This window comes from Rhinolophus sinicus, linkage group LG06, assembly GCF_036562045.2.
Source record: "Rhinolophus sinicus isolate RSC01 linkage group LG06, ASM3656204v1, whole genome shotgun sequence".
Classification (NCBI taxonomy): domain Eukaryota; kingdom Metazoa; phylum Chordata; class Mammalia; order Chiroptera; family Rhinolophidae; genus Rhinolophus; species Rhinolophus sinicus.
In genome coordinates this window covers 97,590,236-97,610,079 of record NC_133756.1, presented here as the reverse complement: position 1 = coordinate 97,610,079, position 19,844 = coordinate 97,590,236, and the positions used below count along the sequence as shown (strand labels likewise).

General features: G+C 35.0%; 1 protein-coding gene across 1 annotated transcript in view; it reads left to right on the top strand.

Annotated features, from left to right (window-relative positions):
- The window catches only part of ARHGAP42 (Rho GTPase activating protein 42), a 252,004-nt gene that overhangs the window by 185,577 nt on the left and 46,583 nt on the right, over positions 1-19,844 (top strand). The window contains exons 6-8 of the mRNA XM_019741698.2: positions 7,361-7,471; positions 16,846-16,950; positions 18,907-19,036. Of these exons, the coding sequence (XP_019597257.1) occupies positions 7,361-7,471; positions 16,846-16,950; positions 18,907-19,036 (346 nt within the window). The remainder of the gene's footprint in view (positions 1-7,360; positions 7,472-16,845; positions 16,951-18,906; positions 19,037-19,844) is intronic.

Here is a 19,844-nt window from a genome sequence, read left to right as displayed (position 1 = left end):
GGCTGTATTAACCTTTGGTCTTTACCAAATTAGCCAAGACTGAGCATACCTCAGGACCTTTTACTTGCTGTTTGGTCTATCTAGAAAGCTCTTCTCTTGTTACGCCGGCATCATTACATCTTCAGTTTCCTTTTTCTTAAAATTTTATCTCCTCCCCCCCATCCTCTGCCTCTGGCAACCCCCAATCTATTCACTTTATTGCTGAGCTTTTATTTTTTAGATTCCACATATAAGAGAGATCATATGGTATTTGCCTTTTTTTGAATTTTCATTTAGCATAATGCCCTCAAGTTTCATCCATGTTTTCATAAATGGCAAGGTTTTATTCTTTTTTTGTGTCTCGGTAATAGGGTATACATACATATATGTATGCCCGTGCGTGTATATATGTGTGTGTGTATACACACAGATACATGCACACACAGACACACGCACACACAAACACACACAGAGGGTACCAAAAAGCGTATATACATTTTAAGAAAGGAAAAAACTGTATTAAAATTGTAAAACTCAATATATACTAATAACAAAAGATGAATATAAGGCATGTGTATACATTATTTTGGGACCCCTGGCGTGTGTGTGTGTGTGTGCACACATATGTATAAAACATCACAATTCATTCATTCATTGATAGACATTTAGGTTGTTTTGACATCTTGGCTATTGTAAATAATGCTGCAATGATTGTGGGGGTGCATGCATCTTTTTGAGTTAGTGTTTTCATTTTCTTCAAATAAATACCCGGAAGTGGAAATGCTGGATCACATGGTGTTTTATTTTTAATTGTTTGAGGCTGCTCCATACTGTTTTCTATCGTGGCTGCACCAATTTACATTCTTACCAAAACTGTGCGAAGGTTTTCTTTTCTTCATATCCTCACCAACACTTGTTATCTGTTACCTTTTTAATAATAATTATTCTAACAGGTGTGAGGTGGTATCTCACTGTGATTTTGATTTGCATTTCCATGATTATTAGTGATGCTGAGCATCTTTTCATGTATCTGTTGGCCATCTGTATGTCTTCTTTGGAAAAATGGCTACTCAGATCCTTTTGTCCATTTTTAATAGGCTTGTTTGTTTTTTTGCTGTTGCGTTGTATGAATTCTTTATATATTTTTGGATATTAGCCCCATACCAGATACATACAAATATTTTCTTCCATTCAGTATGTTGCCTTTTCATTTTGTTGATTGTTTCCTGTGCTGTGCAGAAGTTTGATGTAGTCCTACTTACTGATTTTTGCTTTTGCTGGTTTTGTTTTTGGTGTCAGATTTAGAAAAAAAATCATTACTAAGATCTATCTCAAAAAGCATACAATCTATGTTTTCTTCTAGGTGTTTTATGGTTTCAGGCCTTACGTTCAAGTCTTTAATCCATTTTGAGTTAATGTTTGGTATAGTATAAGATAGTGGTCGAGTTTCATTCTTTTCCATGTCACTGTCCAGTTTTCCCAACACTATTTATTGAAGTTTCTTTCTGTTCTTTCCCAATTGTATATTCTTGGCTCCTTTGTCATAAATTTATTGACCATATATGCATGCATGGGTTTATTTCTGGGCTCTCTGTTCCATTGATCTGTTTCTGTTTTTATGCCGATACTGTGCTGTTTTATGTACTGTAGTTTTGTAATAGAGTTTGAAATCAAGGAGTGTGATGCCTCCAGCTTTGTTCTTTTTTCTCAAGATTGTTTTGATTATTTGGGTTTTTTTGTGGTTCCATAAAATTTATGTTATATTTACCTGTTCAAAACTTCTTAAATGCTCACATTTTGTTTTAAACATTGCATTAGAATAAACCTTAGAATGCATTCTGTAGTTGAAATCACGTGTAGACAGGCTCCTGTAATTATCACCAGTACAGCATCTTCTGCTGTTCCAAGTGCCATAGGCAGGTAGCATTTTAAAAATTGCCTCAAAATCATGGGTAGATATTTAGAGTCTCCATAAAGGGTTATAGGTTTATCAGGTTCATGGTGAATATGAGAGGCCACTTTTAGACAAGACATTGCTTAAACCATCAAGCAAATACTAACTTTATTCTAACTTTAATGTCCTGTAAAGGATATATTTTCATTTTCCCTGATAACCTACCTAGCTCAATATTTAATACTTTGCTTTTTAGTGACTCTCAATCCCTTAGGCTGTGGTAGAGTAGAATATCCTTTCTGATTCTGTATTTAGTTGGAGGCTAGAAAAACCTATAACATGGTTAATAACATCCTCCACTTGTCCCACTTCGCACTTATGTACATACTTTTCTTCTGGGAAGCACAGCCCACAACACAACACACAAACTGTGCCATAGCAGCTCCTCACAGCACAAAATGTAGACAAAGGAAAATGTAGCTTGGGTTTTTCTTTTCTCTACACTTCCAAGCATCAAACCTGTTACAGGGAGATGCTGTCACACACATATTTAATTTCGTAACATGGCAGTAAAAGTCATCTGTTCCTTTTCAGAGTAGCTCTCATCCTTCTGTCAGCACCAAACTTATTAAGTTGTTCTCAGAAAGACCTCTCTGTGCCTTCTCACCTAACTCCTTGTTCATTTTTTTTTCACTTTATTCATTTTGACATTCTATATTCATATTAATTTCAGGTGTACAGCATAGTGGTTAGACATTTATATAATTTAAAAAGTGATCCCCCTGACTAATCTAGTACCAACTCCTTGTTCATTTTTATCATGGAAAATAAGTGGCTTCCCATTTTCAGGACTGAGCTAGTGGTAAGCTTGTGTTGCTAAAGCTCCAAGGCCATTAATTAGATGGATCATTGGCATAAACAGAATTGGAATCAGACTTGGCAAGGTTGTAGACTTTACAGTAGATGAAAGAATGTTTAATATGTTAGAGGATAATTTCTAAGCATAAAATAGGAAGAAGAGATCATAAAGGAAATGTAGAAAAACCAGAATGCATAAAAATAATGTCTATTTCATAAGACATTAAATTAAAAGGCAAGCAAGCATTAGGGAAGTTATATAGCATATAACACAGGATTACCATCTCTTAGAACAAGGTGTGTTTGCAAATACATGTGAAAAAGATAGCCTTCAGTTGAAAATGGATATGAATGGGCATTTCATTAAAGGAAAAACATAAGCCATAGTGAATATTCTAAGTTTCAATGTCACATATATTTAAAAAATGCAAATTAATAATAGCAGCAGGATGTTAGTATAATTTATTAAAAGATAGTATCCATTGTTAGTGATGGTATGGGAAACTGAGCACGCTTTTGTTTTTCTGGTAGAAACAAAATAATTCAATCATTCTTGAGGTAAATTTGATGACATATTTCAACAAATTTTAAATGTGTAAGATAGTTGAAATGATTTCTATTGGCAGGAATTTACCCAAGAGAAATGATCAGAAATGAGCATAAAAATAAATTGTCTAAATGTGTTGATTCAAGAGTTACTCACAAGGCAAAAATTTAGAAACATGTGAAATAACACAAAACAATGATTGGGGGAAATACACACACACACACACACACACACACACACACACATCAAAAATGAAATGTGAATTTTTATACTGGGAAAATCATTTAAAGACACTGGGGAATACTCATTAGCTTAAGTGCAAAAAAAACCAAAAAAAAAACCAAAGTTGAAACCCAAATGTATGTTCAGTATTATTCAGGTTTGTTTAAGTTTGTTGTATGTGTTATACATCAAAATGTTAACAGTGAGATTGCAAATCTTATTACAGTTCTCTGTTATAGTAATGCGTAATAAATAAACTTATAATAATGAATATGTAATTCTTTTATAATTAGGAAAAAAGTGAAGGGGAAAATAATTTCCTTTAGATACCCTGATTTTGGGTTTCTGTGTGTCACTAAATATGCTTCTAATAGGTTCCTCTTATATCCTACCTCCTACATGAAGGGAATCCCTTAGTTTCTACCCATTTACCTCTATTCTTACCCTTCAGTTTGTGTCCCTGACATCTCTTCTGTTTCCATACTGTCTATAACATCTTGATGAGTGTCTCCTAGGTCCTAGTTTCATCATGCCGGACCACCTAGGACTTTGCCACTTCTTATTTTGCCACATGTGAAATATCCCACATCAGCACTTTCTCAAATTGACCCCTACTTCTCATTTCTTTAATTCTGTTAATGCTGGCATTTCTTGTATCGAAGTTATTTTTCACTATTTTCCTCCTTGTATCTCACACCCACATCCTTCAGCTTCTCTTCTTCACTGAGATACACCCCACAACTTTACCCTCATTAGACAAGAGGTCTCCTCATATTCACATGCACCCAGCTGCACCATTTAATCAATATGTTCTACACAGTCCTCACGTTAATCTTGAAATTCAGCTCTGATTTTGGCAACACCTTCCTCAAGCATTTGCAGTGCCTATAACATGAAGTTTGTACTCATTCTCTCTTTTCTGCCTTACCTTTCATTTTTGACTATCCCAAACAAAACCTTTTCATCTACAAAACTTATAACTTTTCCAGACTCGATTCCCTCACTCAGACTCTTCTCCTTTTATCTCCAGTTTTACTCTAATCTTCTCAGTCAGAGTCCAGCTTAAACCTTTTTCTGCCCTGGGAATGAGGCTTTTTCCTCTATTTTGAATTGAGATAGTTTATTGTAGGTGGGAAATAACTTAGGTTTCTGCAGAAGTATATGATTTTCTTACTAATTTGGCTTCTTACTAGGATGACTTTACCACCCCCTTCCATATAAACAACAGTTTTATACCTGTTCTGGCATAATTATTACTAGTGCCTCTTTTCAGTTTGGACAGTAAATTATATGGTTATCCTACTTATCCCGTACAAAATACACAGCAATAGTTGCTAGTGACTATGTAAGCAAGAACTAAAGGGATTCATATCAAATAAAAGACTGTCTTTCTAAATCTTGTACTGAAAAGGAATTAAGTGTTGTATTCTTTAAGCACGTTCTAGATGAACTTTCACAGTAGATTTGGTATATCAACTTCATCTAGATTGGAGGTGATGGAAAATATCTGTAACTGGCAAATGGTGAGAGGCATTATCTTTCTTTTCTCCTTCTTTGTGCCTCTCCCTACCCCCTGGGATGAGTTGGGATTGTGCATGGCAAACAAATTTCTGAGGAAATGACTTAATACTCTGTATCAGAGGTCCCCCAAACTACTCCCAGATTTGGTGGTTTGCTTAGGAGGACTTAGGGCTATGATTTATTACAGAGAAACGATAGAAAGAAAAATCAGCAAAGGATGCATAGGGGACAGTCTGGGGGAAAACCAGGCAAAAGCTTCCAAGAGTCATCTCCCAGTGGAGAGACACAGGACACATTTCATTCCCCCAGCTATGAGTTGTTAAAACACATGTGAAATGCTGTCTATTGGAAAGCCGTTATAGACTGAGTACCCATGGTTTTTATTGGGAGCTGGTCACGAGGCACCTTCTGCTTGTCGTGTACCCCAGTTCCAGACCCCCCAGAAGGAAAGCAGGGTTTTGAAATAAACCATATTGTTTACACAAACAGTTTGGGCATAGTGCCCTACTCTTACCAGTTAGGGTGGTGGGAGCTCTCCCAAAGTCAGCATTCCCAGATGCCAGCCCAGGGCCAGCCTCGTAAGCAAGCCTGTCAACGGATGGCATCCATACCTGCTGTGCTCTTTCTGCGCAGCTTTGTTGACCAGAAATAAATAGCTTATGCTCTAAAGGTGTCTCAGCATCCTAGTCTGTTCCCATGTGCTGGTCCACAATCAATGATGTTATCTTTTAAATAAACCTTCAGAAATAACCTGGGGAATAGAATGTTATCTCTGAGACTAAAACTATTCTTGTGTGCTTTACACCCAGCAGTGGGCGTACTGAAGCTTTTCTCTTGGAGAGCCGATTTTCTCATCTAACTCCCTCAGTGATGTTGGATTTGTGGTTTGGATCTGGCTGTTTGGGGAATATTTACACCACAGAAACCAGCGAATACTGCGGATCAGGCTTTCCCCACTAGAGGGCCAGTTGTTAAACATTATTAGCATGGCACTCACTATACCTCCTTATGGTTCATTCTATAAATAGTGTGCTCCTCTAAGCAGTGGTAACAAGAAAATATATATGATTTTTGTAGAATATTGATTTTCTTTTTGTTGATATATATCTTTTCTAAACCATCTTTGGGAGCTGAGAAGCTTCTGGTTCAAATTTCTTTACCAATTTATATGTTCTTTTCATATATTAGTTTAGAAACTTAGAATTCTCAACTTTAAAAATCCCTACGGAGTTATTTTGTAATATCGGGCTGTTTTTAATTGTATGAATAAATATATAGTAAGTATAATTATTTTTTAAAGTGTTTCAAATTAAGTTTTAAGATGCTATGTGCCCCAAGCCAGCAAACCTAATTTTATCTTTTTAAAAAGCTTTTGTTTGTGAAATTATCATTGTAAAATGGCTCCAAAGCAACATTCTGTTACCGAATTGTTGGCAGATACTTAGTATTCCCGAGAGTACATTTTGTTCATTTGCTTTTAGTAATCTCAGCTAGCAGCAAAGAGTGTGAAACTGGGCAAGAAAAGCAAAATCATGCCTCTCTATTAAACCAAAGTCAGGTTAAAAAAGGGCATCCAAGAATGGTAGTGGGCATAGAAGAGGGGAGAGAGGCAATGTTGAAAGAAATAAAATGATCTTAATAATCCTTTCCCCACACTTTATCAATAGAACCTTACTGCAGTCCTCAAGGATAAATGTGTATGTCATTGAGGGAGCGTGAATCATGAGGTTAGAACCACTGACTGTTTTTGGCTCTGCTACCAGTGTTATCATCTTATGATGTTACCTAATGATCTGCCTCGCCTGCTTAATATTTTCAGATGATTCTTCCTCAGTTAAAATACAAATTTGTTATGCAGTGTTCAAGAGCATGTATAGTGTGATGCCAACCTTACTTCTCCCTCCTTCCCTCCACTTACTGTCAACAAAGGCTGTCAAACTTCCATGCCTCTACTTTGTCATGGAAGTGACTCCTTTTTTATCTTTGACGATTCAGTGCCAGTTGTTCATCTTAAAATTCAACTCAAACCACCACCATTGTGTCCTGGAACTTAAGTCTCTTTTTCTATGACCCTATAGACTTTCAAATACATTTTTATGGCTTTTCTATGATATTTTTAAAAATGTAATGAATGTTGTATGCTTACTCTTTGTTTGTTTTTCCTTCCACCCCGTACGTTATAAGCGCTTATGGACAAAGACTGCATTTTCCTAGTCTCTATTCCCAGAACATGATAATTGCTACATTAAAATTTTTGGCAGGACTCAATTTTTAATGAAGATTTCCAGAACAGATCAGGATTTGAGTCCCTCTGTAACATAGACCTTTGTGCTCTTTAGGCAGATACACAGATTGACCGAGAACATCAGAACTTCTATGAAGCGTCACTAGAATATGTCTTTAAAATTCAAGAAGTTCAAGAAAAAAAGAAGTTTGAATTTGTTGAACCGGTAAGTTTGAGTTTCCCTGTAAAAGAGTAAGTCTAGTGTATCCTATGAAACAGAAGTGCAGTGTTTTTCTGTTGAAAATTATGATTTTTAAAAATAAATAGAGAGGGAGGAATGGGGGAGGGGCAAAGTGAATCCTAATGTAAACGAGGGACTTTAATTAATAATGATGTATCAGTATTGGATTACCATTTGTAACAAATGCATATTGCACCATGTCAATGGTAGAGGAAGCTGTGTGTGGGTAGCGGGTAAGAGGGTATATGGGAACACTGTGATTTCTGCTCAAGTTTTCTGTAAACCTAAACCTGCTTTCAAAGTTAGTCTATTAATTTTAAAAAGTTAAAATTCAAAATAAAAGGGTGTACATTACATACACCTATGCAAATACACCTCACCACTAAAGTGACCCACTTACCAAACCTTTAGGTAAAGGGAGAAAACATAGGGCTGATTTCTCCCTTTGTTCCACCCCACTTCCCTTACAAGGCTGGGATCTGCCTGAGTTTCCAATGAAGTCATTTATTTTCCTAAGTCAGTGTAAAAAGTAATGGATTCCCTAATGTAAACCACATTACAGAAAAGAACAGGTGGCTTTTCTTTATAAGCCTCGTTCATTTTCTTAGCATTCCCCCCACCGCCCAAGTAATACCCTAATATGTTACAATATTGGCGAAGTACACACTTTTTGGGGGCGTCATCTGTGGACTAAAAGTAAGTTCTATAGTCAAGATAATCTTCTGTTAAAATATATAATGCACAGTTCCCACGAGATAAAAGGATAGCGATAGTAAAATAGGTAAGTAATCAAATATATGATTTAAGCTGTAATTTTTATCCTGTGTCAGTTTGTGAAAAATTATTTATAATAAAATACTCTGTTCCTGTTTAGTGGAGATGATGGAGAAAAGGGAAAAGATATATTTTACAATATATTTGACAAACTTTATTTCCTTATGGAAACGCATTAGTGATTCCCTAAAGATGATGGGGACTGAGATGGGGCAGAGGCTGGAGGAGGTGTCAGTCACAGCCTGGCTCCCAGCATCTCTGCTTCATTCCCTTCCCTTCAGCTGGAGCCACCTGACTTTCCCCTGTAAACTGGGCCCTTAGCAAGTTTATAAGGCCACGCCTTCCGCTAGAGGGATTTAAGGAACTGGAAGCCACAGGGTCTCACTCGTGGATTTAACTTTTATCTTTTATCTGGGATGACAGCCTTAACTTCAAATTCTGTTTGCCGAACAGCTAAGTCCTTACACCCCTTAGAAAGAATTGTAACTTCTAATTAGTAGATGCTTTGAGGATCTTATTAAACATTTTTTAGGGGACCCTTTGAAGCGCACCTGGGTATCATGGGCAACCTGCCAGTCGAACAACCCCTCGTCTAGAAAGATGACCAAAACTTAGAATTCCTGCTCCCCTAAGTCCTGCCTCTGAATCCTATCACGGTTTTTGAAGCCTCTCTACTTGCTGGCAGACTTCCTCTGAGGGTCTGCCTGCCTCTTGGGATTCTGAATTTTAACTTTTCTTGACACTAAACTCTTAAGGTATCCCCATTAATTCTCATAGTTTTCCTTCATACTTCTTTTCCTGTTCCCATTTCCTTCAGATACTGTGCTGGTTTGCTGCATTGGTCTTCCTTACACCTGGAATGTAATAATATGTAATTTTCACATATGTAATAATCTTTTCACTTCTGTGATACCTGTCTCGCTTCTGGAGGGACATGCAGGTAGTCTGTTTCCCCACGAAGCCTCTTTTATGGCCCATCTTGTCTGGGAACAGTGAAGTAGACCATCCTATCACATGACATCAGGTATACAAGGAGACGATTGTAAAATCACTTGCTCACAGGTGATAGAAGGAATGATAAGAATTTATGAATTCCTGTGATATTACATGGAAAGAAGTGGAAACTGTCCTTCAATTGAAGAGTGTTTTCTTCCTTCTCTCTATCGTATTCCAAACTGGGATGGTCTGAAAAGTCTTCTGTAATGCATGCCTTTCGTGTGACACCACAATCAAAATTGATGTTAAATTTGTCCTTCTTCCAAAATATTTTCTTGGCTGCTGTATTTTCCTATTAGAATGTCTGGCCAAACCAAATAATACTGTCAGTTTAGTCTCATTCTCATTTCTAGCCGCAAAGTCTCTTCCGTGGGGTTTTTCTTAATTTCCATTTCAATAATGAGAAGAATAGAAATGGGAGCAATGAGACATGGGCACGTTGCTCTTTAGGTTATGCATTTACAAATTAATTTGGAGGAAAAAAAATTTAAATTTCAAAAAACAAAGCTCCCAGGAGCTATACATACACACAAAAAAAAACACACCACAGGATACTTTAATATCTTTGCAGTTTTTATTCTGCAGAAATCCAATTCCTGTTGCATTACTGTTTCACATTGCAGAAATCTAGCAGTCTATTCTAGTTTAGCCCTGATTTATTTAACAAGCATTAGAGAAAATAAAATAACATAAAGGATGCGATTTATAAAGATTGTAAGATATCAAGTAAATAATATAATTAGTCCTGGTGGTTTGCATTAAATAACATTCTTGCCTTGCTATGATCATTTGAGGTAATTTTACATTGTTTCAATTAATGTCAAAATCCTACTACTTGTTATAAAACTTGTACAGAATATTCAGGTGATGTTAGAAATAAATATTCCTACAGTGTCATGATTTCAAGGAAAGTCTAAAACATGGAAAAAAAGGGTCATTTACATATTTTTAAATAAAACTTATTATTTTTATAAATCAGCTTTTTCAACGCAATTCTCCATTGGCTATATAATTTTAATGGCCATCTTTTTTTTTTTTTCTTTCTTTTTCAGTTTATCACATTTTATGTAGAAAGTGATTATAGCTCTCTGGTGATTTCTAGACCTGAACTATCGAGTATGGTAGCTGCTACTCACATATGGCTATGGAGCATTTGAAATGAGGCTAGTCTAGACTAAGATGTACTGTAAGTGTGAAATCCATACTAGATTGCAAAGATTAAGTACAAAAGAAGTTATTAATACGTATTTTATATTGGTTACATGTTAAAATAATAGTATTTTTAATAATTTTTAATTTCACTTGGCTTAATTTTTTTTTTTTTTTGCATGTTGCCACTAAAAATTTAAATTTTCACATTGGTTTGCATTTGTGGTTCACACGTTTCTGTTGAACGGTGCTAGACCTCATCCTGTCAGATTTGCCAACAAGATCTATGAATTCATGTCTATAATGGGGGGGGGGGGCGCGGGCGGAAGATCAGAGAGAGAAACATCTTCTCCGGACTTCTTGATACTTCTCAGAGTTGACTGGAGCTTATGAGAATTTTGAGGGATTAGGAGAGAAAACTTGAGAAGTTAACGGAACAAAGCAGCTTATATGAGAGAGTTGAGCCCTAGTGTATCGGAAGTACATTATGGTGCATGAAAGTTTGTGGCTCAGAAAAGTAAAAGAATCTTTTGATGCATTTAGGGGGCCTGAGCCCCCTGAATGCAATTCATTAAGCTGCAGTTTTTATATGTTTTCATTCCATCCTGTGAGAACAGTTAGTTGTGACTAATGTTTTGTGAGCAGCTACTATGTGCTATGTTGTCTTCATGTTGTCTCGCGTAAATTATCTAACACTTTATTATTAGGTAGTTGTTATCCTTCCAAAGGAAGTTAAGTTACAGAAAGTTAGTTATCAGTGGTCACAAACCTAAAGATGGTGAGAGCCAGGAATCTAGAACCCAAATCTGAAGTCACTGTATAGTACCATTTAGTAATAACTTACTGGCTAATTGATATAAAAATTAGTCCCTCACTATATTTTCTCTGACCAAATAAAATGGATGACCCTATAAAAATGTATTGTAAAGCTACTTTAATTCCTTAAATTTAGAAGAAGAAAATAGGAGGTTGAACTTTACTTTGGTAAAGGTAACTGAATTAATGCACATATCTGCCCATTCATTCATTTGTTCTTCCCTTCATCTCTCATCATCCTATTTTAAAGTTGTCTTCCCACTCCACAGTTGACCAACCAATCACTTTCCATGTAGAGAAGTATAATGGTTGAGTGGGAATAAGATGAAATTTGGCTCCAGCCTTACAGCTGTGCAATTTTGGCACATTTTCAAACTCTGTGTGCCTCAGGTTTTTATTTGTAAGTTGGGGTTAAAATTGTATTTAGTTCTGAGGATTGTGGTGAGGCTCAGCCAGTGCAGGTTATGTGGAAAGCAAGTGCCAGCACATTGTTAGCATCCGTACGGTGTCAGCTGTGCGAGCGCTTACCTGAGCCATTCTCACTAGATGTGATGAATCCATTTATTAGTGTGGTTCAGAGTCAGATGGAGCTTTTCAAAAACACATTTAAAATTTTTAACATGTTTCAGAATATACATCTAAATTCTGTAAGAGCATTTTCGTATTAGAAGATTCTTTTTAGACTTCATTTTAGTCTTTTTGTATTACGTTTAAACTTAATATAAATGAAAACAAACCGTTATATATAGAAACTAAAACACCGCTTTTCAGACTCTTTCCTTAGTCTGGCAAGTTTAATTTTAAATCTTTTGCTGAAGAAAATTTGACTTAATTTGCATAGTATATTTTGGCTCTTTAGCTTATGATATTCTGAAGTATACTATAGAATGTTTTTTGAGTTCTCTAAAAATGGTTGACTAATTTCAAGACTGAACAACAGCTACTGGCTAAGTTAAAAAAACAAACAAAAAACTGTCAGTATATAGACCTGGAGATCTTGAAAGTTAAACCTTTTTGTGCGTGTTTTTATTTTTTCAATATGATTGGTTAGCTTTGATATAGAAAATTTAATTTAGGGTTAATCAAAGTGATCAAGAAGGGTACCAACCCATTCAATGGGAAAATTCAAAGTGAGCAAATAAGACAATGTCATTTTTTAAAAAAAACTCTGTTGGACTAAGGTTAAATTTCTATCCTACTGAAAACCTAAGTGTAATCATTCTATAAAAATGATGCAATAAAGCTCTCTTTAGGTCACATACCTTAAAATAAAATCTGTATTGGTCCTTTTATTTAGTTCTAGGTACTGTTATTCAAAATCTGAAATTTGTAGTAGTTAATGAGTAAAATTTTGGGAAACTAAGATAAATAACAGTCTCTTTAGCTGACTCATCCCCTTGAACTTCGTTTTAGAAATCAAGCATGGGAAGGGCTAGTCTAAATGTAGCTTCTGCTGGACTTGAATCACCTTGCTGGCTCCATTATCTTCTTCATTGAGCTGAAAAGATAAGCTGACTTTATTCTTCCTTGCTTCTGTTCTTTACCACAGAAGTGTATTTCCTGCGACTTCATCTGAATTCCATCCCTTTGCTTAGAAATACTCCTTCAGGAACTTTAATGATTCTTCACTGGCTGAACAGTATTATATGGCATGAGTTCAAAAAGTTTCGCCTTTTTAAATTAATTGAATCAATGTACATATATGTCTATGCATTCGTTTGTTCTGCCATCCTTCTTTCCTCATCCTATTTTAAAAGTTGTGTGCCCAGGCTACAGGTGACCAACTTCATTCTATCCTTGGTGCTCCTTTCTCTTCAGTTTTCTCATGTGTTTTGTTAGGTTTTGAAACCTACTCATTTGCGCTCAATAAACTCCTATCCACATCTATGCATTGGACTTACAGTACTTCTGGTCTTTTCGAGTCTTTCCTCTAAGATGTTTATCTCTGTTTCCTCCACATAAGGAATATCAGACTACAGGTTTCACTCAGGCCTGACATTTGTACAGTGTGAAAACTGATGCCTTGCCTTTGCCCTATTTTTCCAGTCTTCTTGGGGTTTCAGTGGCCAAATGTAGAGGGTCTACATAAGATTTTGATTTCTTTTAGTGCATTATGGTGTTCTATGTATGGGAAGTGTTTATTTTATTTAAAAATAGCCTAATTGGAATGTAATTCACATACCACGATTCCCACTTTTAGTTGATTTTTTATTTATGGTGTGAAGTAGGGATCCAACTTCATCCTTTTGCCTGTGGCTCTCCAGTGGTCCAAGAATAATTTGTTGAAAAGACTGATTTTCCCATTGAATGGGTTGGTACCCTTCTTGAAAATAAGTTGATCATAGATGTGTAGGTTTATTTCCAGACTCTCAAATCACTTTCATTGATTTATAGGGCTATCATTGGGCTAGGATCACACGGTATTGACTACTGTTGCTTTGTATTAAGTTTTGAAATCAAGATGTGTGAATCTACTTTGTTCTTTTTCAAAATTGTTCTGACTGGTTTATGTTTGTTGCAATTTCATATGAATTTTAGAATCAGCTAGTCAATTATTATAAAGAAGTCAGCTGGGCTGACTTCATTATAATATTTGGGGAGTGTTGCCATCTAACAATATAAAATCTTCCAATCCATGAAAATGAAATATTTTCCTTTTATTTAGATCTTGTTTAATTTCTTTCAACAATGTTTTGTACTTTTCAAATTATAAATTTTGTACTTCTTTTTAAAGAATTTATTCCTAAATAGTTTATTCTTTTTGAAACTCTTGTAAATGGAATTGTTTGTGAATTTCATTTTCAGATTGTTCATTGCAAAGTATTAGAAATACAATTGATTTTTGTATATTGATTTCATATCCTGCAACGTTGCTGAACTTGTTTATTAGTTCTAGTTGTCTTTTTAGTGGATTCATTAGGATTTTCAGTGATTAATTTCTTAGGAGATAAGGAATGAATCACATCATTATAAGAGCCTTTACGTCCTTGTTGTTCTGCTAAGTTCAGGCAACAGTCATCTGAAAGTACTACATCAATCATTGGTTTGGGGATTCTTCTGCTCACTCCCAGGCTAGCCCAACCCCTTTTCTCACATTTCTCTGCCATTCACTGGTAACTATGAGCTCTTAAGGCTTGAAACTTGGTGATTAATGCGCTGGGAAATTGTGAATATTTGTTCCTTTGCTGATTTGTAATGGGTTTTTCAAAATGATTGCTTACCTATAAATGCAGTATTAATTTTCACAGTCTGTCAGGTTATTGGAGTGACATGTAATTTGATTCTAAAACCCTTGGGAATAATAAAGTGCTGTATAAGTTTTTCCTGATGATAAAGGTGACTGACTTTCTTAATATTGAAACCTAATCTGTCTGGTAGTTTGTAATTGTAACTGTTATTGTATTAAAGGTCAGGATTAGTTTAAGGTAAATTGAGACACAGTAGTCTTTTCCATACCAATCCACCCACTCAGGCAGATTGAACAAAGAAGAAGCCACGGTGAGAAATGCGGTTCTTCAAGTTTCGGGCTGTCCTATATTAAGTTCCCTTAATTTAGCATCATGGAATTTATTGTGGATAAAATGAATCAGTACATATTCAAACCTAAGAATGTTTAACTTTGCTACCATCTAGTGGTAGTTATTTCATGCATGCTGTTTTTATTAGACTTTCTCAAACATGCTTCCAAAGTAAATGCAGAACGAAAGGAAAAGGTGGGTGATTCTTTGTATATAAATTTCTGTACTTTCCAAAGACTTGTACATCCTCTAGTGGGTGTTCTGCATAAATTGTTAGAGTAAAACATTTGTCAGCTACTTAGTGTATCTGAATTCTGCAAGAAGATGCCAATAGATTTACTTATTTAGATGGATATTGGGGAATTGAGTGTTCTATAGGACAATTGATGACAGATATTATTTTTTATAAGTTTAATTGAATTCTTTGTACTTAGGATGATCTTAGAATAGCATCCTCCTTGTATGGCATCCAGTTCATTAGGCAATTAATTTTGGACTATTTATAAACATTGAAACATTAAACAGTATTCCTTTTAACAACTTCATAAACTATTATTTGGATATTTAGAACACTAGTGTTCTTTCTCCTTATACTTTAAAATATTTTCTTATTTTTGTCTATGAAAACTTCTAAATCTACATATCCAAGCCCCAGTTAATCAAAGCTGTTTTCTAATCCAATTTTAAGCCATAGTTCTTTTTAATTGGGCCACAATATGTACAGGTTACATATTTTAAATTATTTGATAATTTGGCAACTATGTCATAGCATCATTTTAGTACTGGAAAATCTATTGACTGTTTACCTGTGATGATTTTCAGTTGATGTAAAATTGACAGTGTAAAATAATTCTAAAATTAACAAATGATACATTTTGACACATTGTCAGGGACTGTAACGAGAAGGAAAATCTTTAAAATATAACAACTTAAATCCAATTTGAAAGCGTGTGCTTTCTGAAATGAACATAATGATGCTAGAAGTTGACTTGTTATAGGAAGAAAAACCTTAGGTTATTGTTTTCAGATAGAACCAGAACTTACCTTTTGGAAATCAACACACATACCAGTCAATGCTTAGCTCAATTCCCGTCCTTCCCCAGACAGAGGTAATGACCAGATGTTATTTACATATAAAAATGGTTTCAAATTGTGTTTTTTTTTCTTAATTTAAAATAATATGTTACAAACATATTATGCTATTTGAATAAAAAAAAAAAAAACATTAGCCAGTTCTCAAAAATATTTTTTTTAACTTTATTGTTGGAAGAGATTGAGGAAGAGATTAAATTGGTGAACAAGTTTGGGAAATAAAATTCCAGTGAATTAAATGAAAAAAATAATTTTTCAGTTATAACATTCTATATTAATAACTGTGTCCTGTAACTCCAGGGCGAACCACTCTTACTGCATGAATAAGAACATTATAAATAAGCACATATGAATTTGGGATTAGAAGGCTAGGATCAAAGAAATTGTGCTTTTCTAAAGGAGATTTTACTCTAACGCTTCCATGAAAGGTCTGTGTATGTCTCCTGTTTTTGCTCAAGTCTTCCCTGTTGTCTGTTATTCCCACTCCCTGCTAAAATGTTGTCTGTTCATTATCCAGATCACTACTGCCACCTTGTGATATTGTCCTTAATTTCGTCTGGCCAAATCCTAATTCCTTCCAGTATGTCCTTCTTATCTCTAATTTACTGGTTTGGTCTTCCTCACTTCTGCACATGGTTTACCTTCCTGTTTTGGTTAGAAGCTTTTCTGGAGTAGAACCTATGTCACTTTGGTCTTTATCCCCGTTAGTGGTCTCTCCTCAATATTTGTTCAATGCATTTGAATGTGAGAGAAGTTAACGTGACATCTGTCCATGACAAGGCTCAAAAGTGAAATCACCGTCTACTAAAAAAGGAAGTAAAAATTAGCTTTTGTGGTTTGTTTCACATCCATAATTTTAGTGCCTGAGTTGGCCAAAGAGACTGAAAATTTATTAGCTGAGGAATTAAAATGAAATATAGTTTCCCAATTTATTTTATTTGATCTTCTTTTGTAAAAAAACAACAACAAAAAACATGTTTTCATGGTTTCTTTTTTATCTCTTTATTTTTGCAGCTTTTGTCATTCCTTCAGGGTTTATTTACTTTTTACCACGAGGGATATGAACTCGCCCAGGAATTCGCACCATATAAACAACAGCTGCAGTTCAATTTACAGAATGTAAGACTATACCTGTTCCACTGCCTCTCCTTAGCGATGGTCACAGCGCCACTAAGCTGTAACCAAGCCAAACCTTGGCGTCTTTCCAAACCTTATCTAAGTAGAGTAAAACCTCGCTAATTTGGAAAAGCCACATCATAAATTTATTTGAAACTTTTTGGTTTTTTAGCTACAGGTTGAAAGTACACCACGAAAATCTTAATGTTAGAAAAAAATGTATACTAGAAAATTTCATAAAGATAAATGTTACTGAGGTGTGGACACCTGGAAGTTTGGAAATGTTTGCCTTTTATTCAGTGTTCTCAGTACCTCACTGGGTGACCTTAGGCTAGTTTTATTTTCTGAGAGGACAGCACTTCTGTATTTATGAAACAAAGGTTATACTTGAGCACTTGTATGAAATTGTATATATCTGATATTTATTATTTTCAAATAATAAATTTGAGCATGGTTTGAGAGATTCAAAAGTAACTGTTTTAAAGCTTAAGTGAGAATTATTTACAAACATCGTATCTATTTCTGTCAGGGTTGTTTTTGGAAAGTTATCTCATCATTCCTCTTGATACCTCATTCCATCGTTATACAAATTCTGATTTGCAGATGCTGAACACCACTTACATAAAAACAAAAAAACAAAACACAAAAAAAACAAAAACCAACTCAGCCAATCCATTTCTGCATTACCAAACCCGACAAATAATGAAGTTCTTATTGTTCAGGGTTTTGTATAAACGAAGTTTTTTTCTGAAACCCTGTGTAGTTCTCTATAGCCAAAATAATTTGGAAAGCTGTCACTTAATTTTCGATAAAGAGCTTGGTTTTCACTGCTTATCTGATTTTTGCCATTGCGGAGATGTCCAGTAAATAGAGCTATGGATTTGGAGTGTCCCATGAGAAAAATATAATTGGATTTATTCTACTTGTGTTTTGAGTTTTAGCTTTTTATTTAACCTAGATTTTTCTAGCAGAATCGATTTCACATGCAATTCATTCCATTGTTTTTCAATACGGAATGCATTTGGGCTTTTTCAGTAAATGTTAAAAAGGAAAATTATAAAAGCCAAAGTATGTTTATGATTTGTTTTCATATTAGATGTGATTTTAATACTATTCCTGGGATTTGAGAACAGGTAAAGAATAGGAAAAAATTCTGATCCTTACGTTGAAAAGAGACTGGTAGCAAAAGTGGCAATTAAGAAAATTTAGTTCTTTTATTATGGGCCATAACAAAATCTTAGAGTTTGGGAGTGATGATTTTTATGTTTCCAAATGTGTATTGTTGAGATAACATGGCTTGCATGCAGAGGAGGTTTTCACAGAGAAAAGCCTTGTGCTTTTTATGTCTTATCTCAAGTAAACTTGCTGTTATGTGAGCAGGCTATTTCTTGCTATTGCTAGAACTTGGGAACCTGTTCATTTTTATGAGTTAATTTTATACTCTTGATAACTATGCTAGGATTTCTGGAAACCAAAGTAAATGATGTTTCTTCAAAAGTGTTTGGAATAAGGATGATGAAGTTTTTTTAGTTTTTTTATGAGTGCCACGTATTTCAAAAGCATGTGAATTTAATTTGTTTTTATGCCCTATAAGAAATATAAGTCACTATGTAACTGCCTTTTTACCTTAGATATTAGTGATTATAAAATTCTATTTAATAAACATTACGTATTTTTAAATGCTGTAGTGAACCCCTAAGTAATAGAGTTAGAGCGGGAAATAGTAAGAAACACACACAGATGTAAAGAGAGACCGCACAAGGTCAGGTAGAAAAGTTTCATTAAAGCCATTCAGAATCAGCCATAGGACTCAACACAGAGGGTCATGGATATGGGTGAGTAATGCTGAAAGAATCAGAGTAATTCTTTGCACAGTTTGTAGTGTTGAAACTTCAGGCGGGAGAGTTGTCAAAACTGGTAGATAGGAATGAATGAAATTGTTATTTCTGTTTACTTAAGACAAGGAATAATTTTGAAAGTACTCGACAAGAGGTAGAGCGGTTGATGCAAAGGATGAAATCTGCCAACCAAGATTACAGACCACCCAGCCAGTGGACGATGGAAGGCTATCTTTATGTCCAGGAGAAGCGTGAGTCACAAAGATATAATTTATTGTCTTATGGTTGACATTCTGTTTCCACAAGATGTGACATAGTTAGTATTTTTTTCCTTCAAGTAGGAAGACTGAAATCCCTTACAGCTTTATCATATTTAGTCTGCTCTGCCACCATCCCCTCCAAAGTGAGGAAGTTGTTTCACATTTCTCTTAGTTGGCATATTGTTGAACTTGGAACTTAGGACCTTTTACTGATGATAACAGTAACATGAATTCAGTTTTAGAATTTAATTATGATATCTAACTCAATTTCAAGTTTGATGGAAAGTTGAAAATCAAAAACTTTTATCAGGATGAATCATCCTGGTGACTATGATAATAGTTTCCCCTCCAGCAGCATTATTCATTGAATTCTGGGTTTTGTCAATTTTTAGGAGTAAATTAGTCAGTTACGTAATGTTGGACATTATGTAGGAAATACGCATAAGACCCAATAGAATGCTCTTATAATTACTTCACGCTAGGAAAGTTTTTCTCACAAAATTTACTAAAAAGCCATTCCAAATTGTATAACTAGTGTCCATTCTGCATGATATTTGTCATTAAGTAGAACCAGTCTGACTCAATTAACTCTCTATTTCAAACCAGATATGCCCTGAAGCACCATTCTCATACTCTCTGTGGTAAAGGGACAATTGTTTTTATGTTCAGTCCATCAGGGACTAATGTTTTTGTAAAATCCAAAAGTCTATGCTTGGATTTTTCAGTAATGTCAAATTGCTGTAAAAGTTTTGGAATGCTTATCTCCACTTTCTATACTTTCCCTGTTTATTGGGACTCA